Source organism: Marmota flaviventris, chromosome X (genome assembly GCF_047511675.1).
Source record: "Marmota flaviventris isolate mMarFla1 chromosome X, mMarFla1.hap1, whole genome shotgun sequence".
Classification (NCBI taxonomy): Eukaryota; Metazoa; Chordata; class Mammalia; order Rodentia; family Sciuridae; genus Marmota; species Marmota flaviventris.
In genome coordinates, this window is record NC_092518.1 from 61377921 (window position 1) to 61401548 (window position 23628).

The window sequence follows — 23628 nt, forward strand, 5'->3', positions numbered from 1 at the left end:
TTAAGATGAATCAGCTGGGCACTGTGGCATTTGCCTCCAGTGACTCAGGAGGCTGAGACAGGAAGTTTGCAAATTCAAGACCAGCCTCACCCTGCCTTCAGGAACTTATTGAGACTGTGTCTCAAACCAAAAAAAAAAAAAAAAATTAAAAAGCCTGGGTATATGGCTCAGTGGTAAAGTACCCCTGGGTTCAATCCCCAGTTTAAAAAAAAAAAGATGAATAATTATCCCATACATTGAAAAAGGAGTCACTTGGGATTTCCCAAGTGACAAATATAAGCCATGTAAATATACTACTGAGCACTTTTTTTTCTTTTTTTTTTGTACTGAGGATTGAACTCAGGGGCACTTGACCACTGAGCCACATCCCCAGCCCTATTTTGTATTTTATTTAGAGACAGGGTCTCACTGAGTTGCTTAGCACCTCACTATTACTGATGCTGGCTTTGAACTCACGATCCTTCTGCCTTAGCATTCCCAGCTGCTAGAATTACAGGCATGCACAACCATGCCCACTTTCTGAAAACTTCTTTTTGCTCTCATTCGGAGTAATATTTAGATATATGAACTCAACAGTGTTGTTGTTATTATTATTATTATTATTATTATTATTATTATTATGTGCTTGGAATTGAAACTAGGGCCTCATGTATAGGCTAATTTCTTTCTTTCTTTTTTTTTTTTTGGTACCAGGGATTGAACCCTGGAGCACTATCCACTGAGCCATATCCCCCGCTCCTTTTTATCTTTTATTTAGAGAGAGGATTTCATTGAGTTGCTTAGGGCCTTGCTATGGTGCTGAGGCTGGTTTTGAAGTCACGATCCTCCTGCCTCAGCCTCCCTAGCCACTGGGATTACAGGGATGCACCGCCACACCTGGCTTATTTTAATTTCTTATTTAAATAAACAAAAACTTTAAATGTGTTTTTCTTGTTTAAGTATACTTGTTAACTTTTAAGTTCTTTGGTTTGTGAATATTTGGGAAATGACACATACCCTCCACAGAGAAGATGACCAGGTTATGGCCTACAAAGAGGACAAGCAATTTTTTCATTTATTAAAGAATGAAAACAGGTATCTGTTTCACTGCAAATATAATTGTACCTTCTTCTGACTCTTGATACAATTTATTATCTGTGCCACTCAATTGCCATTTATTGCATACTGCTTTTCCTAGATAGCCATCTATTTGTGTCTAAACATCTAACTTTCTTGATCTTTTAAAATTTTTTTTATTTATTTAATTTTAATTAAAAAAATTTCAGTACTGGGGATTGAATCCAGAAGCACTTTACCTTTGAGCAACATTACAGCCCATTTTGTTTTGAGACATGGTCTCACTAAATTGCTTAGGGCCTTACTGAATTGCTGAGGCTGGAATTGCACTTGTGATCCTCCTGCTTCAGCCTCCTGAGTCACTGGGATTATGGGCATGTGCCACCATGCCACTCTTCTGATCTGTAAAATTTATATAAGCAATCTTTGATAGTCAGCTTAGTCCTTAGACAAGTTTACAGCAGGTAAAAATATACTGGAAGCTTTTGTTCAGAATTCCAGAGTTTCAACTTAAGAGTCCTAGAACCTCTAGTTTTTTCTTTGCTAGAAGCCAGTCTCACTCATATTAGTGGCATGACGTAAAGATTCATTTTAGAGAAATTGGTAACATGATGTGTTGCTTTATTCTGTTAAAGTTTTTTTGTTACTTCTCATCTGTGTTTAATGTTGATTAAAAACTTTTATTGTATGTACACCATGAGATAATGAATGAGTGAGAGTTTTTAAAGATCTAATAAATATGATGATAATGCACCTTATGGGCATACTCCCACCAACAGCAGAGATCTAAATCATTAAAGCCTGTTCAGTCACCACCTGTGGAAATAATTACAACAATGTTATTATAGACATTATTCTGCATTAAATTATAAAGCCTTCTTAGCATGATGCTTCTTTTTATAAAATACATACTGCAATATGCACTTATCGCAGCAGGCCTATAAAATGAATCTATAGTCTAACTTGGATTGTTTCTAAGAATTAACCACATTGTAGATTATCCATAATCTAAAGCCCCTCCCCAACACTGATCATAATAGCTCCCAACAGGAAATAACTAGGTGAGGGTCAGAGCTAAAACTTAAATATAATGAAATATATTTATGAGAGTGCCTATCTAAGTTAATATACTTCCATATGTGTCAAAGTCATGTATAATTGTCTTTTAGATTTTCTGTTTTGCTATAATACATACTTTATTCTCTCTGTAGGCTTTTTCAATTCTTTAGGGATAGAAACTGTGACTTACCCATATTTGCACTATTGTTAATGTGTAAATTGTACTCAACATATGCTGAATTTAGGAAATATTTATTGCAGGTCTCCTCTGTGTAAGGTATTGTTCTAGGTAATGGTGAGAAGGATAGAAGGAGACTATCTTTCAATTAGTGGGAGAGATGATAATGTATGTAATAACTGTAATATGAGGCATAGTTTGCTTAGTGCTACAATAAAGGCACATTTATAGAATTCAGTCTACTGTTTTAGATTAATCATACATCTTTTCCCTTCTATTAGTGCCAATAATGGAGAGTTGATGGTATGTGAAATTTCTAACCAGCCCGACTGTATTCTGTTTTCATTTTAGGTGCCAACAATGAAAATTGAGAATGTCAAAACTTACCCTCGTGAGTTGCAGAGAATAATGAGTGAAGTGCGGGATATGACAGACAAGCAGAGTAACATGGATGCCAAATTTGCAGAACTGAAAAAGTGGGTGTTTATCAAGATTTCCAATGTCCGTTTCCAAGGTTTAAAGGTTGATTGCTTCTGAGTTGAGAAACTGAACTCTTGTTTTCCATGGCACTTTAATGAGGTTTCTTTCAAGTTAAACCGCAGCACTGAATCAAATGCTTTAGTGTTTGGACTGCTGCTAATGTGCCAGTGGCTCAGATCATGTAATTGTGGCTGACTAGAAGATCACTGTATAAATCAGAAATAAACTATTGGCATCCAAAACAACTGTGCAAGCATGAGTGGTATAGCAGATAGCAGTTTTCATTTGACAATAGAAAACAGAAAAATATATAGGTTCTATATTTAAGTAACCTGACCTAAATTCCTGGCTAATTCTTTCCTTGGACTAGTTTTTAAAAATGTTCTGTGAAATGCATACTTTAAGATGTATCTCATTGCTTTCTGAGGAGCTACCATGTACAGAATATAGCATGCAGTTATTCTAACCTTTATTCAGAATATAGTGTTCAAAGGCAAAATTTAAATGGTTAAGCAGTCTCAAAATAATACCTGTGATAAAAAAATTATAACCTATTTTTTCTTAGAGGAGATGTATGTGAATATTTTCCAGTAAATGTTCATCAGTATTCAAATTAAACTTGAACTCCTTTCCAAATCTTTCGATGAACTGCAAATGTACCTTTAATTTCATGATTCAATCTTTTGTAATTGACTTAGTAAATTAAACTTTTCTTATTCATCAAGGGAGAAAAGAGTGAGGAAGTAACGAGAATGGAAGTAGTTTTCTTGCTTTTTCACCAACATTGAATATAAGCCCAGATTTTCATTGACATTGACTATGAGCCAACCCTTCATATTAATTCTGGATATCAGCCTGTTGTTAAACGTTAACCATAACCTACAGATACATCATGTGGTTGCTGATCCTCCAGTGGGTTCTGGCTTGTTTTATAGGTAAAACAGACCAGAAAATATTGGGCAATAGTGAACTAGATGGCCTTCTGAGGTTTCTTCTGGCCCAAAATTTGTGATACTTTCCCATTGTGGAATTTGGATTGTATTAGAACACATTTAAAAGTCATTCTGTATAGGAAATTTAGTCTCTTAATCTGCTACAAAGTGTCTCTTGTCATACCATTCAGTGAAAGTATAGATGTGTTAGTTTGGCATAAATCCACCATCCTAGAGTTTTAAGTGTTCTTTCAGCCTTTTATGAACTATTTCTCTATTCTTAATCCTATGAATGTTATGACTACATTAGAAGTATATGGATTTGTGGGGGTGGGGTTGTGGCTCAGTGGTAGAGTGCTTGCCTGGCACGTGTGAGGTACTGGGTTTGATCCTCAGCACCACATAAAAACAAACAAACAAACAAACAAATAAATAAAATCATGGCATTTGCAGGTAGTGGATGGAGTTTGAGAAGACAATGCTAAGTGAAGTTAGGCAATCCCCAAAAGACAAATGCCGAATGTTTTCTCTGATATAAGGTGATTGACTCATAGTGGGGTAGGCAGGGAGAGCATGGGAGGAATAGATGAACTCTATATAGGGTAGAGGGGTGGGAGGAGAAAAGAGGACAAGGGGTTAGCAATAATGGTGGAATGTGATGGTCATTATTATCCAAAGTACATGTATGAAGGCATGAATTGGTGTGAACATACTTTATATACAGAGATATGAAAAAATGTGTTCTATATGTATAATAAGAATTGTATTATACATATAGAACACATATTATACATAATACACTGTCATGTATTTAAGAAATGAAAACAATCAATCAATAAACAAATGTATTATATCCATCTACAACTAAAAAAATGAAAATAAAGAAGTATATGGGTTTTTAATGATTCTCAGATTCTCCCGTTTAGAAGAGACTACCTTAATAGTAGTCTTGCTCTCAAAAAAATTACTGTGTGATACAGAAGTGTAGATCAGTGGTGCAGCATGTGACTAGCATGGACAAGTCCCTGAATTTGATCTCCAGCACCACATACAAAAAAGGGAAAAATTAGTGTGATATCTGTATGGACTAATTCACTGACAAAGTTTGAAAAGTATTAGATTTTAAGCCTGAAATATTCAGGCAGGATAATGGGAGGTGCCAATCTTCATGAAGAACATGTTTTTGAGACTTTTATTTTTAATTAATTTTTTAATTATGACAGTGGAATGCATTACAATACTTATTACACATATAGAGCACAATTTTTCATATCTCTGGTTGTATACTAAGTATGTTCACACCAATTCATGTCTTCATACCTGTACTTTGGATAATAATGACCATCACATTCCACCATCATTTCTAACCCCCTGCCCCCTCCCTTCCCCTCCCACCTCTCTACCCTATCTAGAGTTAGTCTACTCCTCCCATGCTCCCCCTCCCTACCCCACTATGAATCAGCATCCTTACATCAGAGAAAACATTCGGCATTTGGTATTTTGGGATTGGCCAACTTCACTTAGCATTATCTTCTCTAACTCCATCCATTTACCTGCAAATGCAATGATTTTATGCTCTTTTATTGCTGAGTAATATTCCATTGTGTTTATATGCCACATTTTTTTATCCATTCATCTACTGAAGGGCATTTAGGTTGGTTCCACAGTTTAGCTGTTGTGAATTGGGCTGCTATAAATATTGATGTGGCTGTGTCCCTGTAGTATGCTGTTTTTAAGTCCTTTGGGTATAGACTGAGGAGAAGGATAGCTGGGTCAAATGGTGGTTCCATTCCCAATTTTTCAAGAAATCTCCATACTACTTTCCATATTGGCTGCACCAATTTGCAGTCTCACCATCAGTATATGAGTGTTCCTTTTTCCCCACATCCTTGCCAACACTTATTGTTGTCTGTATTCTTAAGAACTGCCATTCTGACTGGAGTGAGATGAAATCTTACAGTAGTTTTGATTTGCATTTTTCTGATTGCTAGAGATGTTGAAGATTTTTCATATATTTGTTGATTGTATATCATCTTCTGAGAGACGTGTCTGTTCAGGTCCTTGGCCTGATTAAGTTATTTGGGTTATTATTTTGGTACTTAGATTTAGTCTGCTTTCTTAACGCAGTAGATAGTGAGTCAGTCTCATAATCTGAAGAACACTTTAAATACTATTAACTCAGACAACTCTATATAATATTTGATATATATATATATATATATATTCAAAATTCTTTTTTTTAGGTGGATGTAAAATATTTATTTATATATTGTTTCTTTTCTGATTACTCAGAACCCTGAAGACTCCGAAATCCTTAGATTTAATTTAATTTAATTTTATTTTATTTTTTTAAATTTTTTATTGTTGGTTGTTAAAAACATTACATAGTTCTTGATATATCATATTTTACACTTTGATTCAAGTGGGTTATGAACTCCCATTTTTACCCCATATACAGATTGCAGAATCACATCAGTTACACATCCATTGATTTACATATTGCCATACTAGTGTCTGTATATATATATTCAAAATTCTACAGAAACATTTCTGTCCTGCTTCATTTGAGGAATCTGTTAATGTTGTAGGAAATATGCAACACTTTGGCTTGAAGTGACAGAGCTAAGACAGAATTACTGCAAGCAACAGCAACTTTTAACACAGGTATCAATAAATCTTTTTTTAAAAAATATTTTTTCGTTTATTTATTTTTACGTGGTGCCAAGGATTAAACCCAGTGCCTCACACATTCCAGATAAGCACTCCACCCCTGAGCCACAACCACAGCCCCTCAGTTCAGACTTTTAAGGTAAAGATTAAATAAATCACAACTAAATTTTAATATTTAGTTGTGTTGGGCTGGGGATGTGGCTCAAGCGGTAGCGTGCTCGCCTGGCATGCGTGCTGCCCGGGTTTGATCCTCTGCACCACATACAAACAAAGATGTTGTGTCCGCCGAAAACTAAAAAATAAATATTAAAAATTCTCTCTCTTTCTCTCTCTCTCTCTCTCTAAAAAAAAATATTTAGTTGTGCTTAATGAGGTCTCTACCTTCCTCTTTACCTATTGATTTCCTTAAATATCAAAGATGATGTCCTAATTAATTATTCTGTATGATTTTTTTTTTCAGATTCTTCAGTTTATGTTGAATTTGATAGGTGAAAACTACATGGTAAACACAGATAGAAAAAGGTGATTTTATTAACTCCAATTCTTTTCTTGGTTATAGAAGGTGTCTTTATTCTCTCTTATAATTTTTCTTTTTCTAAGCTTATTATTTTTTACATCAGAGAATTTAGCATGTACAAATTGTGCATGTGATATCAGGATAAAAAATACCTACCAACAAAAGCCACACATATCAGCTCAGTGTATCTTGTTTTTCCTTTTGTTTTCATACTTGATAACAGACTAACTTTGCCATGGCATGATATAATAGGTATATCCTAGTTGTTGGATCTTACTTGCAGGATGATTTTTTTCTTTCTGTCTTCCTTTTGTAGGCCTACTAAGTGCTAATCATTCTAAGGCTTCTTCTCTCTAAGGAGCCAGACAGAACTGGACTTCTTCTTTACTTTTAAATAAACATGTTCATTTTATTGTATGTATGTATGTATGTATGTATGTATGTATGTATTTGGTGCTGGGGATCAAACCCAGGGCCTCACACATGCTAAATCTATACTCTACCATTGAACTATACCACTAGCCTCAGAATCCCTTCTTAACATATCTCCTGGGATTATTCTGGAATAGATTGAAAAGTACTCCTCAACTCTACTTTGTTAAGGAGTCGTAGAACTTGCATAGAGGTTCTTCACACAAGGTATTATCCTGGACAGAAAGAGCAAAGAAGTTTTACCTCCAATTTCTGATATGATCAGGAGTTCCCAGCTTTACCTTACCTGGTCTTTTGCAACCTAAAATTATAGGATTTTTATGTAAGTCCTTAGAAGACAGAGTATATAATTGTAAAATTTTCCCTTGTGATATGCCATGTAGTTGTATCTGAGAAATAAAGTCATGTTATTAGCTTGATTCCTCAGATTTCATTAAGCTATTTTGAACCAGTAGATAATAGCTGATATTTATTGAGTATTTACAGTGTGCTATGTGCCCTACATAGACTATCTCAATTAATTATTACAAAAATTCTATTGGATGGGCTCTAACATTCTCCCCATTTCACAGATATGAGAATTAACTAAAAGAAAATTTAACTACTTTATCTGAAGTGACTTAGTTAATACATGATAGAGCTATATTTCAAACCTAGGTAGGGGGGAGTCATTGACTTCAGAGCTTTGCCTCACATTTGAGTGGACCCTCCTTCACACTTATTTTTGATAACCTCTAATTTTGATATAATCAAACTTGATAAAAATTTATATGAATGCTACAAGTGACTCCCATAGAGCTTTTACCCAGATTTCCAACTTAACATTTTATATTATCATTTATTCTCCCTTCTTCCCTGTCCTTACACACACAGAGGCACACTTTTTTCTGAACCATTTGAAAGGAAATTCAAGATATAGTGTCCATTGTTCCTAAGATTTCATGTGTATTTCCTAAGAATGATGATGATGATGATGATGATGATGATGATTGTTATTATTTGCTTTTTGAGGGGGTGTTTTTTTTTTCATTTTCTGGGGATTGAAACCAGGGGTGCTTTACCACAGAACTATATCCCCAGTCCTTTTTATTTTATTTTAAGGCAAGTTCTTGCTAAATTGCTGAGCCTGGTCTTGAACTTAAGATCTTCTTGCCTCAGCCTCCCAAGTCACTGGGATTATATGCCTACACCACCATGCCTGATGGACTTCAACATTTTTGAAGAGTACAGGCCAGTGATTTTTGTAGAATATCCATCATTTGGGGTTTGCTGTGGTGTCATGGCTAGAAAACAATTGTAATTTTTGGTAATATAACTAAGAAGTGATTCTGTATTCTTAGTATATAATTGTCAGAGACAGCTAATGTCAGTTTCTGTAATTATCTGTGATATAAGCTTTGATCATTTGAATTCAAGGGGTGTTTCCTCAGTTTCTCTAGTCTTAAGTTACTATTTCTCACTTAGTAACTTTCCAGGAGATACTTTTAATTTATATAAACACTCTTTTCAATGTTTCTTCCATTAAAGTAGCCCTTAACTCAGGGGCAATTTACCACAGAGTTACACACCCCTCCACCAGCCCATTTTTATTTTATGTTGAGACAGGGTCTTGATAAATTTCCTAGGCTGTTCTTGAACTTGGCATTCTTCTGCCTCAGCCTCCTGAGTAGCTGGGATTATTGGCATGCTATTTGTACAATTTGACTCTTCTAATTACATTGTTTCTCTATATATTTTGTTTACATTCTACTATAAGGAAGAACTTTTTCTTTTTTGCTGGTTATTCATTTGTTTATATCAACATGGAATCATGGATTCTTATTTTAGTAAGGGATTATAATCTTTATCAGAATATGTCCATTGATAGCTATATTGTTGCTTTGAGCATTTTTACTTTTCACATAATAGAATGTTCTAGGCTTGATTTATACTTTGCATTTCCCAGCTCTGGAATCAGGCATCACTCCAAAGAGTCTGGTTTCCCCTTTAGCTCTTTGTTTTAGTTTTAGCTGACCCAATGTATACTTAAAAATAAAAGCTATTAGGATATCTTAATGTAGACACTTAGAAGGAAGCTAGCACACAGGGTAATATTCCAAATTGTTGCTACTTTTTCTTAGCTGCCTCTCATTAAAATGTAGTGGGTCCTTTTCTTTGCTCACATTGTTGCTGAGATGCTAAAACATTATGTCTCGTGGGAATCATTCTGACAAAAGATAATTAAAATTTAGGTTCTATACAATACTTTTGCTGACCATGCAACATTAAGATAGCTTATAACATTGAAATGTGAATCTTGTTGCAGGTCATTTCCACTTAAATCTGGGGCTTCAGCTTCCAAATGTGCTCATCAATATTTCCATATTCCAGAGGAGAAGAAGAAAGAAGCTGTAAGATTCTGGAATAAGATGATGGTGGTGGGTGGGTGAAAACAGAGCATTTACTGTCAGTTAAATTTCCAGTACCTGTTATTATTTCTCATACCATTGTTAAGTGTTCTCTATGGGAATCACATCAAATATGATCTGAGAAAGACCAGATGTATACATAGGTACATGATCAACTCTCATTTCCTCTCACCTTCCTGTTTAGATGCAGATATTACAAAATGGTTATACACTTATTGAAGAAAAATATAAAAATCTCCTTGATAGTATCATACCTACTTTGAAAGATGAATCTAAAACCTTAGTTTCATGTATGGACCAGGCAATTGGAGATGATGGGTAAGCAGTCTCGTGGATAATGTACTGGTAATGAATCATAATATAGTCTACAGGTATGTTAAATCACGAGGTATATTTTGTTGTTAAGTGAACAAATAATGTTTTCCTTCAGTTACTAAAATAAAATACAACTAATGTCCTGTCATTATGCATTTGTGTTCTTCCTTAGTGTTAATGGTACTGCTGTCCATATCTGGGCATTGAACCCAGAGTGTGAGCGACATTCCCAGCCCTTTTATATGTTGTTGATGAACTTTTATTTTATTTATTTTATTTTATATGTGATGCTGAGAATCTAACCCAGTGCTTCACACATTCTAGGCAAATGCCGTACCACTGAGACACCATCCCAGCCCTAATGTTTTATTTTGAGACAGAATCTTGCTAAGTTGCTTACGGCTTCACTAAGTTGCTGAGGCTGGCTTTGAACTCATGATCTTCCTGCCTCAGCCTCCCAAACCACTAAGATTATAGGCTTGCACCACTGTACCTGGCTGCCATTCATGTTCTTGTTCAGCCTTCCTTATGACTACCAAAACATCCTTGTAAAAAAGTTTAACCTGTATTTTATTACAACAGAATAGGGCAGTGATAACTGGCCCTTTAAAATATGTATACAGTAAATGATTTTTGAAGAAATAAGGTATTAAAATATAATTTACTTAATGTAAGATATTTGTATATGATTATGGCTTGGATATGAGATATCACCTAAAAGTTCATGTTTGAGACAATCTAAAAAGGTTCAGTAGTGAAAACATTTGATTATGAGAATTGTAACTTACTCAGTGAGTTAATCCACTGATAGGGATTAACTAGGTGGTAACTGAAGGCAGGTAGGGTATAGCTAGAGGAGATGGGTCACTAGGGGCATGACTTTGGGGTTTATATTTTGTCCCTGGTGAGTGGAAAACTCTCTCTCTGCTTCCTGATTGCCCTGTCCTGAACTTCTTTCCTCCTCCATACCTTTCTACCATGATGTTTTGCTTCACCTTGAACCCACAGCTGTGGAGTTGGCCTTCTGTGGACTAAGACATCTGAAATTGTGAGCACCAAATAAATTTCTCCTTGTCTCAAATTGTTCTTGTCAGTTCTTTTGGTCACAGTGGCAGAAAAGCTGACTAAACACACACACACACACACACACACACATATAATATATAATATATATATAATATGTAACTTTTTTTAGATGTCAACAATAGCCAGTTAAAACTTCTAGTGGAAAAAAAAATTCTCTTGACAAAAAAAAACAATAAACTAAATTTAAAAATACTATAAAGTTAATAATAAATATGAAGTATGTGTTTGGCAAAAAAAATTGTTCTGAAAATCTGAGAATTTCTATACATGCTAAAGAAAATAAAAATATAAGCATGAGGTTTTTTTTTGGTGGGGGTAGAGGTTGCTGGGTAGGGAACCCATTGTGTGTTCTAGGCAAGTGCTCTATCAGATATAGGCATTCTGAGCCCTTTTTATTATTTATTTTGAGATCAGGTCTTGCTAAATTGTTGAGGCTGGGCTCAAACTTGTGATTCCCCTGGCTCAGCCTCACAAGTAGCTGGCATTCTAGGTATGTGCCATCATGCATGAATATTATTTTTATTGAGACATAATAGTTTTACATATTTATGTGTTACAGTATGGTTATTCATACATGTGCAGTATCAAATGTGCAGTAAACAAATCAGGTTATACCCTTCTAGTCATTTTGAAATATATTTATTGTTTTAACAATACTTACTTGTGCTATATAGACAGTTAGTACTAGTTCCTCCTCTCTGTTTTAGTGCCCTTTGTTTAACTTCTTTCTTTCCTCCCACTCCTTCCCTTCCTAGTCTCTGTTGACCGCCATTTCTTCTATAAGATTAGCATTTTAGTTTCTACAAATGAGTGAGAATATGTGGTATTTATCTTTCTGTGTTTGGCCTATTTTCCTCAGTAAAAGGGCCTCCAGTTTCATCCATGTCACAAATAACAGGATTTCATTCCTTTATATGGTTGAGTAATAATATTCTATTGTGTTTACATACTATGTGTGTGTGTGTGTGCGCGTGCACACGTGTGTGCTAGGCAAGTACTCTACCATTGAGCTACAACCTCAGCCCCGTTGTGTATATTATTTTTAAGTGTGTGTTATAGATATTTGGATGTCTATTGGAGAGGGGTTTTTTTTTGTTTAGACATCTAAGTCTCAATGATATCTATATGGGTAGAAAGAAAGACCAAATGGAGAATCATTAAGTGTGGTGCAGGAGGGTGGAAGTTCTAGAAAATTATACTTGACTAGGAGACTGTTGGAGGAGCATGCGAGTGGAAAATCATTCAGCAGAATATTATGAGATGTATTTTAGAAGTATCCAAAGAAATCCTGAGGGTATAGAATGTTTGGGGAGAGATAAGTGTTGGAGGGGGAGGTCAGTATGGATATGAGCAGTGTGTCCAAGGGCCTGGTATATCCAGAGAAGTAAGCCACTGAAACAATAGGGTCTGGGAGCTAGGGTGCTTAAGGGGACAAGACAATGAGAAGGGTGCCATTTTAGAGAAGGAGATATAGATGTTCAACATCAGTCCTTGAGTTAAAGTTTTGCACAGATATTGTGTGCTAAATCCAACAGCATGTAAGCTATCTATCTGGTTGCTGGCCCAGAAAGAGATGCATATATGCATTTTCTTTACCCTGTCCAACAAGTTAACAAGGATGCAGAGTGGTGACAATAGGTACATCTTTAAAAACAGAGTATACCACAAAAGCTTTCCTAAAGAGAGCAAAGAAAGAAAGAAATCAGTGGATCTGGGACTTGATGACATCTAGAATGTTAAAAATTTGATGAATGATATTTGAACATGTGTACAAAGAACCTTAGAAGCTAATTAAAAATTCAAGTTTCAGGGAAGCTACACAATCACAGATATTTGTAGTGTCTTAAAATATCATGTCAGAAAAATTATGGAAAATCATGGTAACACATCAACTTAATTGTTCTATTAGAAACAAATATTTAATCCTATGATAAAATTAACTTGTTTGTTTAGCTTTTTCATCCTTGTTCAAAGAACCCCAACACAAACTATATAATTTGTTATATGAGAAATAATACAAAAATCATTTGTCTTTTCTTTGTATTTCCTCCTTTATTGATAAGCAAATAGTTGTCCCATTCTGCTTATTTTCTAGTCAAGATTGACTACAAAACAGAAAGGAAACTTGAGCTGTGAGCTTTGACTACTGATCCTCATAGTGCCATTCCATTGCTCTGATTTGTAACATGCTATATAACCTCTCTAAATGATAAATGGATAGATAGGAATACTTATAAGTATGATAGTTACATGCATACAATAATATGTAGCTGAGATTTATATATGCATAGCTAAACAGTTTTATGGAGACATAATTTGTTCATTTTAATTTTTGCTGTTCAATTTGTATTGAATTTACTGAGTTGTTAAACTATCCCCATCATCCCATATTAGAGCATTTTTAATCACCCCAATGAAATCTTTCATGCCTGTTTACTAACCTACTTTCTGACTCTCAATTGGATATTACATATCAATAGAATGATAGAATAAATGGTCTATTCTGTCTGGCTTATTTCAATTAGCATAATATTTTCAAGGTTCATTCATGTTATATCATAGATTAGTACTCTTTTTTTATAAAAAGTATTCCATTTTATGGGCTCACCACAGTTTTCTTTCCTATTAGTTAATTGACACTTTGGGTATTTTCCATTTTGAGGCTGTGAATAATGAACATTCACAGAAGAATATTTATGTTCGTATTTCTCTTGGGTATATACCTAAAAATGGAATTGCTAGAAACTAATGGAATAGAATGGAAAATTATTTTTTGTTACTAGGGATTGAACCCAGGGGTACTTAACCACTGAACCACATCCCCAGACCGTTTTTATATTTTATTAGAGACAGGGTCTGAGTTGCTTAGGGCCTTGCTAAATTGCTGAGGCTGGGTTTGAACTTGCAACCCTTCTGCCTCAGCCTCCTGAGTAGCTGGGATTACAGGCATGTGCCACTGCACCCAGCTTCCCAAGCTTTTTAATTTTTAAAAATTTTGAAACAGGGTCACACTAAGTTGCTCAGAGCCTCAGTAAACTGCTGAGGCTGTCCTTGAACTTGTGATCTTCATACCTCAGCCTCCCAAGTTGCTGGAATTACATGTGTGAGCCACCATGCTTAGCATGTTTAACTTCTTAATAAATTTACAAACTGTTTTCCAAAGTGGCTATACCATTTCGCCTGTATTTCCACCAGTAATGTGTGGAAGATCCTATTTTTGTATACCCTTACCTTCACTTGTTATTGTTTGTCATTTTTTATTATAGCATTCTGGGTTTGATAAGTATTTTTTTCATTAAGTTAAGGGGATGGAACAATTGGCTGGTCAGTTGGCATGGACATAGTATTATATGATGTATAAATGAATTGAAAGGAGAGCTTCATGGCATATCATAAGTTATTTATTCTAAATATTGCGAATATTTAGATATTATATAACTGATGGAGGTGTTATAGCCTGTATGATTTGAGCTCTAACATCATTTTTGATTAATACATTCTTGTTGTTTCTCAGAGAGGATCTTAAAATGTCTATTCAGGATATACCTATGAATGAAAATTCATCGGATGTTGATATGTATTCATCTATACCCGATTTTCAAGAACTAATGACTGAAGACTATTTAGGAGAGGAAACTGACAATATTTCTTTGGAGTTTATGTCTTCTCCTTCTGAGGATAATTATTCAATCTTTACTGAAGACAAATCAGACAGTCAATTTAATACTATAATGAATAGGTATGCAATGTCTTTCTTCTGTAACCTAGTAGGTTTTACATGTTTTTGAGGAAAGTGTTTTTTTTTTTTTTTTAAAAAAAAAATTACAGTCTGGGGAACACTTTGGATACAGCTAAAGAAAATCAGGGATATAACAATAGCTTATAGAGTCTTTGAAGGATACCTCCACCCTCACTCTTTCCCTTTCTTTCTGTGAAACCCAAAAACATTATTTAGAATGTTGATAAGGACTTTGAAATGAAGTATATAGCTAGTTACCCCCAAATCTAGCTGAGCAGTAGCATAATTCTTTGCTATATCTGTGATTACACAGTTGAATATTGAGTTGAGTCTACTCTCATTTTGCAACCTTAACCAATCAGACATTTTTAAGGGGAAAACTAAATTAGGATCAACACCTTATCCTGGGACTTAGCACTGATGTAGGACTTGTGTTTCTGAGGAAATTTGGATATTGATTTTCACACATATGTTCTTTTTCTGAAGTTAGAAAATTACCTGTTTATCCAAAGCATAATATTATGGTAAGTTTTGGGAGATATAATTAAGGAAACATTTCCCTTAGGCACCTCCACTCCTGATATTATCTTTGTTTCTTATATACTGCAAATGTACTTTTTGGTGTTTCACCTTCTGTGGTCTTCTGAAAATAAGAGCCCAACATTGGTAGTATAAAATCTTCCCTTTATTTTATATTCAAAATTATCTCAGAAAGCAGGGTGAAACCTCCTGCTTGGAACAAAACTAGAAGAAAAAAAAAACAAGATTTCATTTCCTGAAACTAAGAGGTTGTGTGTGCTTCAGCAGAAATACTACTAAATTGGAGCCACAGAGTCACTGTTGTCAGCAGATCTCTACTCATGACAACACTGAGTGGCTTGTGGAGGAGGGATGTCAGCTGGAGTTTCACCTTCATCAGCAGTGCTTACATTAGTCTGTTTTCATACTTTACCATCTTATGTTTGTATTATTCCCTGCTACTTTCCCTTATTTATTGTCCAATCCCAGAAAGATGAAGGTCATGTGTGGGCCTTGGTCAAATTTTTCTCATAAATAGCTTCCTAAGAACACCCAAAAGGGGGCCCTGTAAGCTTCCTCAGCCCAATCCAAAACTTCACTACAGACCCTTGGACCTGTTTCAAAGGAAACTTCTCTAGACAATGAAATAAACTACCAATTTTAGGGCACTTTATGTCCTCAGAACATTAACAGCAACTGTTGTTTGAGATAATTATTCTGAGTTGCTTTAACATTGCCTGAATTGGCCACCAAAGTGAAGTTTAAGTTCTAATAGATTGGCAAATTATAGGAAACTAAGAATTTAGTGGCATTTGGATTCTTAGGTTAAATAGTAATATTTGATAATAATAAAATATATGATCCTCAGAACACCTGATTTTCCTGATGACTGGCACCACAAAATGAAGTCAAGAACTATACCAAAGAGCAAAGTCAAACTATGCATTTTTTGTTGTTGTTCACTGACAACTGGTGACATGTGTCCCACTTCCTCTATTGATGAGATTCAGGCTGAGTGTTGTTCAGTGGAACAATGTAGTCATTTCAAAAGCTAACTTTGGTGTATATAGAATCTCATAAATGAAAAGACCCTAGAGGTCATTTGGATTAGCTAGCTACATTGTTGTGGTGTTTTGCATCTCCCTTTTTTTCTTTTGATTGGGAACAGTGACTTATCATCCTATTTGGCACCAAATTCACAAAAGGGCATCCTGTGGAATTATAGCTTTCCCTGGGAACAGACTAGTGTGTTTTTCTTCCATCCTTCTTTTCTAGGCCTCTTCAGGTTGAAAACTCTGGTATGTTACTTGGAAGTGGGCCGCTTTGGCTGAGTTATAACCAGTGAATTATGTACTGAAATCTTCTGAATAGCATTAGGCTTTATAGTCTGAAAGTGAAATATCTGTAACTGGAAAATGCCATATGGTTTGTGGTTTCTTGGTCAAGGACCTGCCATAATCTGTACAATTTATTATGTTTGTGGTATTTTCTCAAAGATTGTCTCCTGGCAGTTAGATTACCATTTTTTCCATCCACCTTCATCCTGCTTGGCAGCAGAGTTTGTTGATTTCCCCACCCCTCTATTTTTTTTCATTTAAGGGATGAAATGTATATGCAGGGTATTGAAGGAAACCTGGTGGAGATTAAGTCCTTGCAATCTAGGAAGAAAGTGAACTGTGATGCTGGTCATGTCAGTGAGGTAAGACTATCAATTCATTTTGCTGTATTTACATAAATTATTCCAAAAGCAGAATGATATATGACAATTGGCACTGGTAATATTATGCCTGGGATTCAAAAATACTTGAATTCTTACCTTGACTTTTCCATTGATTTAGTGTATATGGTGTTTATATCTTGATTTTCTGAACCAGAAACTGAAGTAGTTATTATATCTCTCTTCCCCAGACTAATAGTATAATTTATTTTTTATTATGTGGTGATTTTCCTTCTTCCAATTCCTTTAAAATTGTCAATATGAAAGTATAAGTATACCTTTATGTAGAATTTTGTGATGCTTTAATAATAGTTTTTCATACATCCAAAGTTCCTCTTCTTGTCACATTATACCTCACTGTTGTGCAAAAATAAACAGTGTAGAATTTAAGTTGTTGTATATTTCTCTTTTTTCTTTACAGCCAGTCAGTTCTGAACTTCCTACTTTAATGACAAACGAAACTGAAACTTTATCCAGTATGGATGTCATGGCAGAAATAGATGTAAGATCTATTTTTCTAGTCGTTTTATTGCTTTTTATATACCATCCAGTTCTGGGACACTATATTGTTTTTTTGATGATGAAGATTGCCATAGTAGATTATTAGCAGAAAACCTTTACAGTTGAGTGAATGAAGTAGGAGGGCTTAAGGCATGCCATCTATATTCTTTATCTGCCCTCCTCACTTTTTCTTCTATGCCTTAATATTGACTACTTATAGCAAAGTCCAGTTTAAATTAGTATTTTTCAACATTTTACTACTTCCATGCATATATAAGACACCCAGAGATCCACTTAGTGAAGCAGAACTTCTTTGTTCACATATTTGCAAGTGGCTACTAATATAATTGACAAGCCATGTTTACTGATGAACCTATTATTCCAGGTATTCACGAGACTAAGAAGGTAGGAACATGACTTGAGCCTAGGAGTTCAAGGCCAGCCTGCACAACATAGTGACACCTCATCTCAAATAAAAAATTACTTCTAAGTGAACCGTTGCTTTTCTTGGCAATTGCTTTCTTTATAAGTTACATAAAGAGGAATCTTATCCTATTCCTGTGTATATAATCAAAAACTGATACATGTGTTAGATTAAGTATCTTTTTTAACATCAGTTGCCATGCTGAACAACAGAACTTTCTTTAGAACTTGTCTCTTATAGAAAAGGGGACCAGAGAGAATAATTAAGGGAATATTTTGGGGTGCTGGGGATCAAACTCATGGGCTCATGAATACTAGGCAAACACTCTATCATGAGCTATACCCTCAGATACTAAGGAAATATTTTAAGATACTTGTCAGCCAGAAAATATGTATGACTGGATTAAAATGAGCATTACCACATTGCTCATATACTTGATTTTCTTAAACATTACTTCACATTCTAGGATACCCTTTCCTGTCTTTTATGACATAATTTGGTGGCTATAGGTGGCTTTTTTTTTTTTTTTGCTACTGGGGATTGAACTGAGGGACACACAACCACTAAGCCACATCCCTAACCTTATTTTTATTTTGTTTAGAGATAGGGTCTCACTGAGTTGTTTAGTGCCTCACTGTTGCTGAGGCTGGCTTTGAACATGTGATCCTCCTGCCTCAGCCTCTTGAGCTACTGGGATTACAAGCGTGCACCACCATGCCTGGCTATGAGTGTCAGTTTAATGAGAACGTTTGACAAATGGAGAATCTGTGCATTTTAGACTATGTAATAGATAAATATCTGAATATTAAATGTACTACTTTATAAATATTGGATAGGTAACCAAATTTAATCTATGTAAGAAATCATGCTTTGTTTGGATATAGTCATTTAGTAAATGATCATGATTATGACTGGAAATTATAATAGGACCAAAAAAGAACAGGGCATCTATTTGTTAAAATTGTTTTTGTTAAGCCTTTCCTCATACTCCTGTGAATTGCAAGGAAACTGAATTCCTAGCAGATAATTTTCTTTAATAGTATACTTACAGGCCTGTTTCTCTTAGCTTAGTGAAATCTTAGTGTTGTTGTTGCTAGTTTAGGAAAAAATAAAACCCTTGTATATTCCCATAACTGTTTCCTCTAGCTACAGAAGATCTCCAGATGAAACTTTTTTTTGGTCATTGACCAATAAGTAATGGGGCTAGATCCTGTGGGTGTTGACTCTTGTTATATATTGTTTAGCTGAGATGACTTGAAAGAAGTGTTTTTTTTCTTTCTGGACATACTAGACATATTTGATGATTCTCATCATTCAGGTTCAAACACTCAGGTTCAAATCCAATATTTACCACATTTGCTTTTGTCTGGGCAAATAAATATTGGTCAATATTAGTTCAAGCTAAGTGACAACTGGACCTACGTCGCATAATTGGCTCTTGCTGCACTATGAATTGATTTTTTTCCCCTTCTGTCTAAAGAGCAGTTAGTAAAGAAAGCTACAGCCTTTAGAAAGCAAAGTAAATGGAAGCATTCTTCCCTCAATTTTGTTAATCTCTCAAGAGATAGGTTTCTTTTAAGGTGCTGAGGACTGAACTTAGGGCCTCATGGTTGCTAAGTGTGTACTGCACATACTCCGGCCCAAGACATAGTCTTTTTTTCATCAAGTATTTAACTTTATCTCCAAGAATGATTGCTGGATAAAGATTCTAATATTTTATTTCCCTTTATAGACTCTTGATTTAATGAATAGTGAAGAAGGAGAGAGGAATCTACTTGAAGCCAATGGAAGACAAGGTATAAACGATTTTTTGTAGAGGGGTCAGATTTATGTTCTAGTCTAGCCTCACAACTTACTAAATGACCTTTGGCATGTCATTTAACCTCTGCAAACCCATCTTTACTCTTGTGTAAACTAAGATAATAATAATTGATTTTTTGATTTATAAATTTTTATGAATATTAAATGAGTATTAAATGAGATAATATATTTGAAAGAGCCCTGAAAACTATTTTTAATTTATTTTATTTTTTAAATACATGACAGTGGAATACATTACAATTCTTATTACACACATAGAGCACAATTTTTCATATCTCTGTATATAAAGTATGTTCACACCAATTTATGTCTTCATACCTGTACTCTGGATAATAGTGACCATCACATTCCACCATCATTTCTAACCCCATGCCTCCTCTTTTCTCCTCCCACCCCTCTACCCTATCTAGAGTTCAGCTATTCCTCTGATGCTCCCCTTCCCTACCCCACTATGAGTCGGTCACCTTATGTCAGAGAAAACATTCAGCATTTGTTTTTGCACAATGGAATATTACTCATCAATAAAAGAGAATTAAAATCATGGCATTTGCAGGTAAATGGATACAGTTGGAGAAGATAATGCTAAGTGAAGTTTAGCCAGTCCCCAAAAAACAATTGCTGAATGTTTTCTCTGATACCATGTAAACTTAAGGGAGAATGTATTATAATGTCTCTAACTTTAAGACAAAAACCATAATAAAGATATTCAAAAGGATGTGCTGTAATGAATTTGGGTTTTCACATGACATCCAAACAAGTTCTCAGAAGGTAGGTCCTTTGTTTTTTACTAAGCTTAATTCTCCACAGTTAGCTTAGATTTTATAGGAAGTGCATCCTACAAAGATCTATATTCTAGTGGTTACTGATATTCCTAAATCCAAAAACAGATTTTAACAAAGTCACATCACATTCTTCTCTTATAGAATTATCAAAAGTTTGAAATATTAAGTATATTAGGAAAGCTGATATTAGATTCTTGGACCAGAGGCAAGAGTACATTATTCTTCCATATTATTTTTGCATAAGATGCCCCTCGAATAGCTATTTTGAAGAGTGTAACTCAGAATAGTGGGAAGATAACTCTCATTCTATTCTGTGATTCATTTAGCAGTGTAAGATTTTGATTTTTTCTTACCCTCTCTTCTCCCACAATGTGTAACAAAACAATGTCTCTCCACAGACCAGCAAGTGGTAGAATACAAGAAATATGCCCTGCTTTCCCTGTTAGAGGAGGTGCCAAAAAATGATTTTGGAGAAAGACTTCAAGATTCTAATGACCTTCTTTTGGATGATCTGAAGAATCCATCGTTGGTCTTACCAGATTTCAATGACCATGATTGTATAGCCCTGAATGTTTCATCTCCAGGAAATGTAAATACTATTGAAAACTCTGCACCCCACTTATATGTGGAAACAAATGGAGAATCTATGCTGTTCCCTTTGGTTTTTCTCAGCCCTGTTACCAATTTTGATGATGAGTCCAACAAACTTGTGTCTTCTACTTGAATTTATTTTGAGCTCCCCCCATTCTAGCTTCCTGCTAGAAAAGTGGCAATGACTCAAATACCTTTGGCTATCTAGTATGTGCCCCTTCATCTCTTAACCTCTGTGAATTGAAAAATACAGTTAAAATTGTTGCTTGCTGTTACCTAAGCAAGTTTTCACAACTGGGATTAAATTCAGACCACACAAAAAAAGATAGAGAACACATTTATGTTGGGGGGCATGTAAAAAATGTAAATCAACATTTTGCTAATACCTTATTTACATCCAGAAGTTTATGTTAAGTACTACAAAGGATGACAATCTTCAAAATAAATAGCAAATCCATGTAGCTAGTTTCTGCTGATAGCAAGCAAACTATGCCATTCCAGGGATTCTTGAGACAAATATATTTTGAAAAATATTTTCAAAGGCAAGGATTTTTTGTGAATTCTGGAAAGGACAGGACTAAAATTTTCCCTTGATTTTACAGGTACATTTATTTTATAGTTTTTCTATTTTAGTTTAATTAATTATGCAATTTTTATTTTCTAAGAAAATTGAATTTTCAGCATAAAATTATATTTTTATATGCTATTGCACTAATCAAAAGATTCCCTTTACTTGGGCTGGAGTTGTAAATCAGTGGAAGATAACTTGCCTAGCATGAGTGAGGCACTGGAGTTGATCCTGAGCACCACATACATACATACATACATACGTAAACAAATAAATAAAAAAAAATATAAAGGAATGCTGTCCATCTACAACTATATAAAAAAAATTTTAAAGAAAGACTACCTTTACCCAATATTTTGAATCTCATCTAAAACCTTGTGAAAGAACTGAGTCACATTCTAGCCATGTTTTTTACCCCCAATATGAGGAAACACAAGAACCAATTTATATATATATAACTGTATATATTTATTTATATATACAATTATATATATATATATATATATATATATATATATATATATATATATATATATATATATATATACACATAGTTGTAGTTGGACACAATACCTTTACTTTATTTATTTCTTATGTGGTGCTGAAGATCGAACCCAGGGCATTTCACGTGCTAGGTGAGTGCTCTACCACTGAGCCACAACCTCAGCCCCAAATTTAGTTTTTAAAAATTAATATGCCACATTCACAGTCAACCATTTCTTAACTTTATATCCCATCTCTATTTCTTTAGTTGCTTAAAGCATATGCTGGCATGCATATACTTATTTTATAATTGATTATGCTTCAGGAATGTTATATGGTTTTCAACCTGGAGCAGTTCTTATACAAACTCATAGGATTCGTATTTGATCAACCAGTGGGCACCACAACACTTGGACTCTAAATCTTCTGTTAAGTACAGGAAACATTATAAAACATGTGCAAGATTTTCCAGTTTTCAAAATGAATAGAAAATCTTCAAGGTAGTTTTTATGTGTGCAGGGGTGTGTGTGTGTGTGTGTGTGTGTGTGTGTGTGTGTGTGTGTGTGTGTGTGTGAGAGAGAGAGAGAGAGAGAGAGAGAGATTGAACCCAAGGGTGCTTAACCACTGAGCCACATCCCCAGCCCCCTCTCTCTCTTTCTTTCTTTCTTTCGTTTTTCTTTTTTTAAATTTGAGACTGGATCTTGCTAAGTTGTTAAGGCTGACCTCAAACTTGTGATCTTCCTGCCTCATTCTCCTGAGTTGCTGGGATTATGGGCCTGTACCACCATGCTTAGCTCAAGCTAATTTTTTTAAAAATTTTTAGTTGTAGATGGGCACAATACCTTTATTTTATTTATTTATGTGGTGCTGAGGATCAAACTCAGTGCCTCACACATGTGAGGCAAGTGCTCTATAACGGAGCTACAAGCCCAGCCCCTCAAGCTAAATTTTTAAAGGGATCAATTTGTAACATTTTCCTCTTCTTTTACTCTCATCTGCTAAATGGTTTCTACAAATTTACTTATTTTATGCTCCTTTTATTTCACTAAATTTCACATGTGGTTCCAGAACCTCTCCAATGGAGTCAACTTCAAAAGAAAGGAAGGATTTTTTAATTGTTTTCAGCCAATACAAGTTAAAAAGTTTGTGCTCATTTTAATGGTTTATACAATCTCTAAAATTCTTAAGTCCAGGCTTCATTTTATTCAGGACTGAACTTTTAATTTGCAGAATTGAACTTTGCATACTAAATTGGAAAAAAAACACTTTCATTGTTGTTATAATGTTTACTTCACAGGTTACATAAAGTTAATAAACATCCTACCATGTGTTTCATATTGTCTTCTTTGG

At 34.7% G+C, this 23628-nt stretch overlaps 1 protein-coding gene across 1 annotated transcript in view; it reads left to right on the top strand.

The window, feature by feature from the left end:
- LOC114093121 (heat shock factor protein 3-like) overlaps positions 1 to 21360 on the top strand; it is a 51973-nt gene extending 30613 nt beyond the window's left edge. Inside the window, exons 4-12 of the mRNA XM_071606071.1 lie at positions 2645 to 2769; positions 6294 to 6369; positions 6836 to 6897; positions 9630 to 9714; positions 9917 to 10050; positions 14648 to 14872; positions 16991 to 17090; positions 19766 to 19829; positions 21035 to 21360. Coding sequence (XP_071462172.1) covers positions 2645 to 2769; positions 6294 to 6369; positions 6836 to 6897; positions 9630 to 9714; positions 9917 to 10050; positions 14648 to 14872; positions 16991 to 17090; positions 19766 to 19829; positions 21035 to 21360 — 1197 coding nt within the window. The remainder of the gene's footprint in view (positions 1 to 2644; positions 2770 to 6293; positions 6370 to 6835; positions 6898 to 9629; positions 9715 to 9916; positions 10051 to 14647; positions 14873 to 16990; positions 17091 to 19765; positions 19830 to 21034) is intronic.
- Positions 21361 to 23628: the final 2268 nt, after the last annotated feature.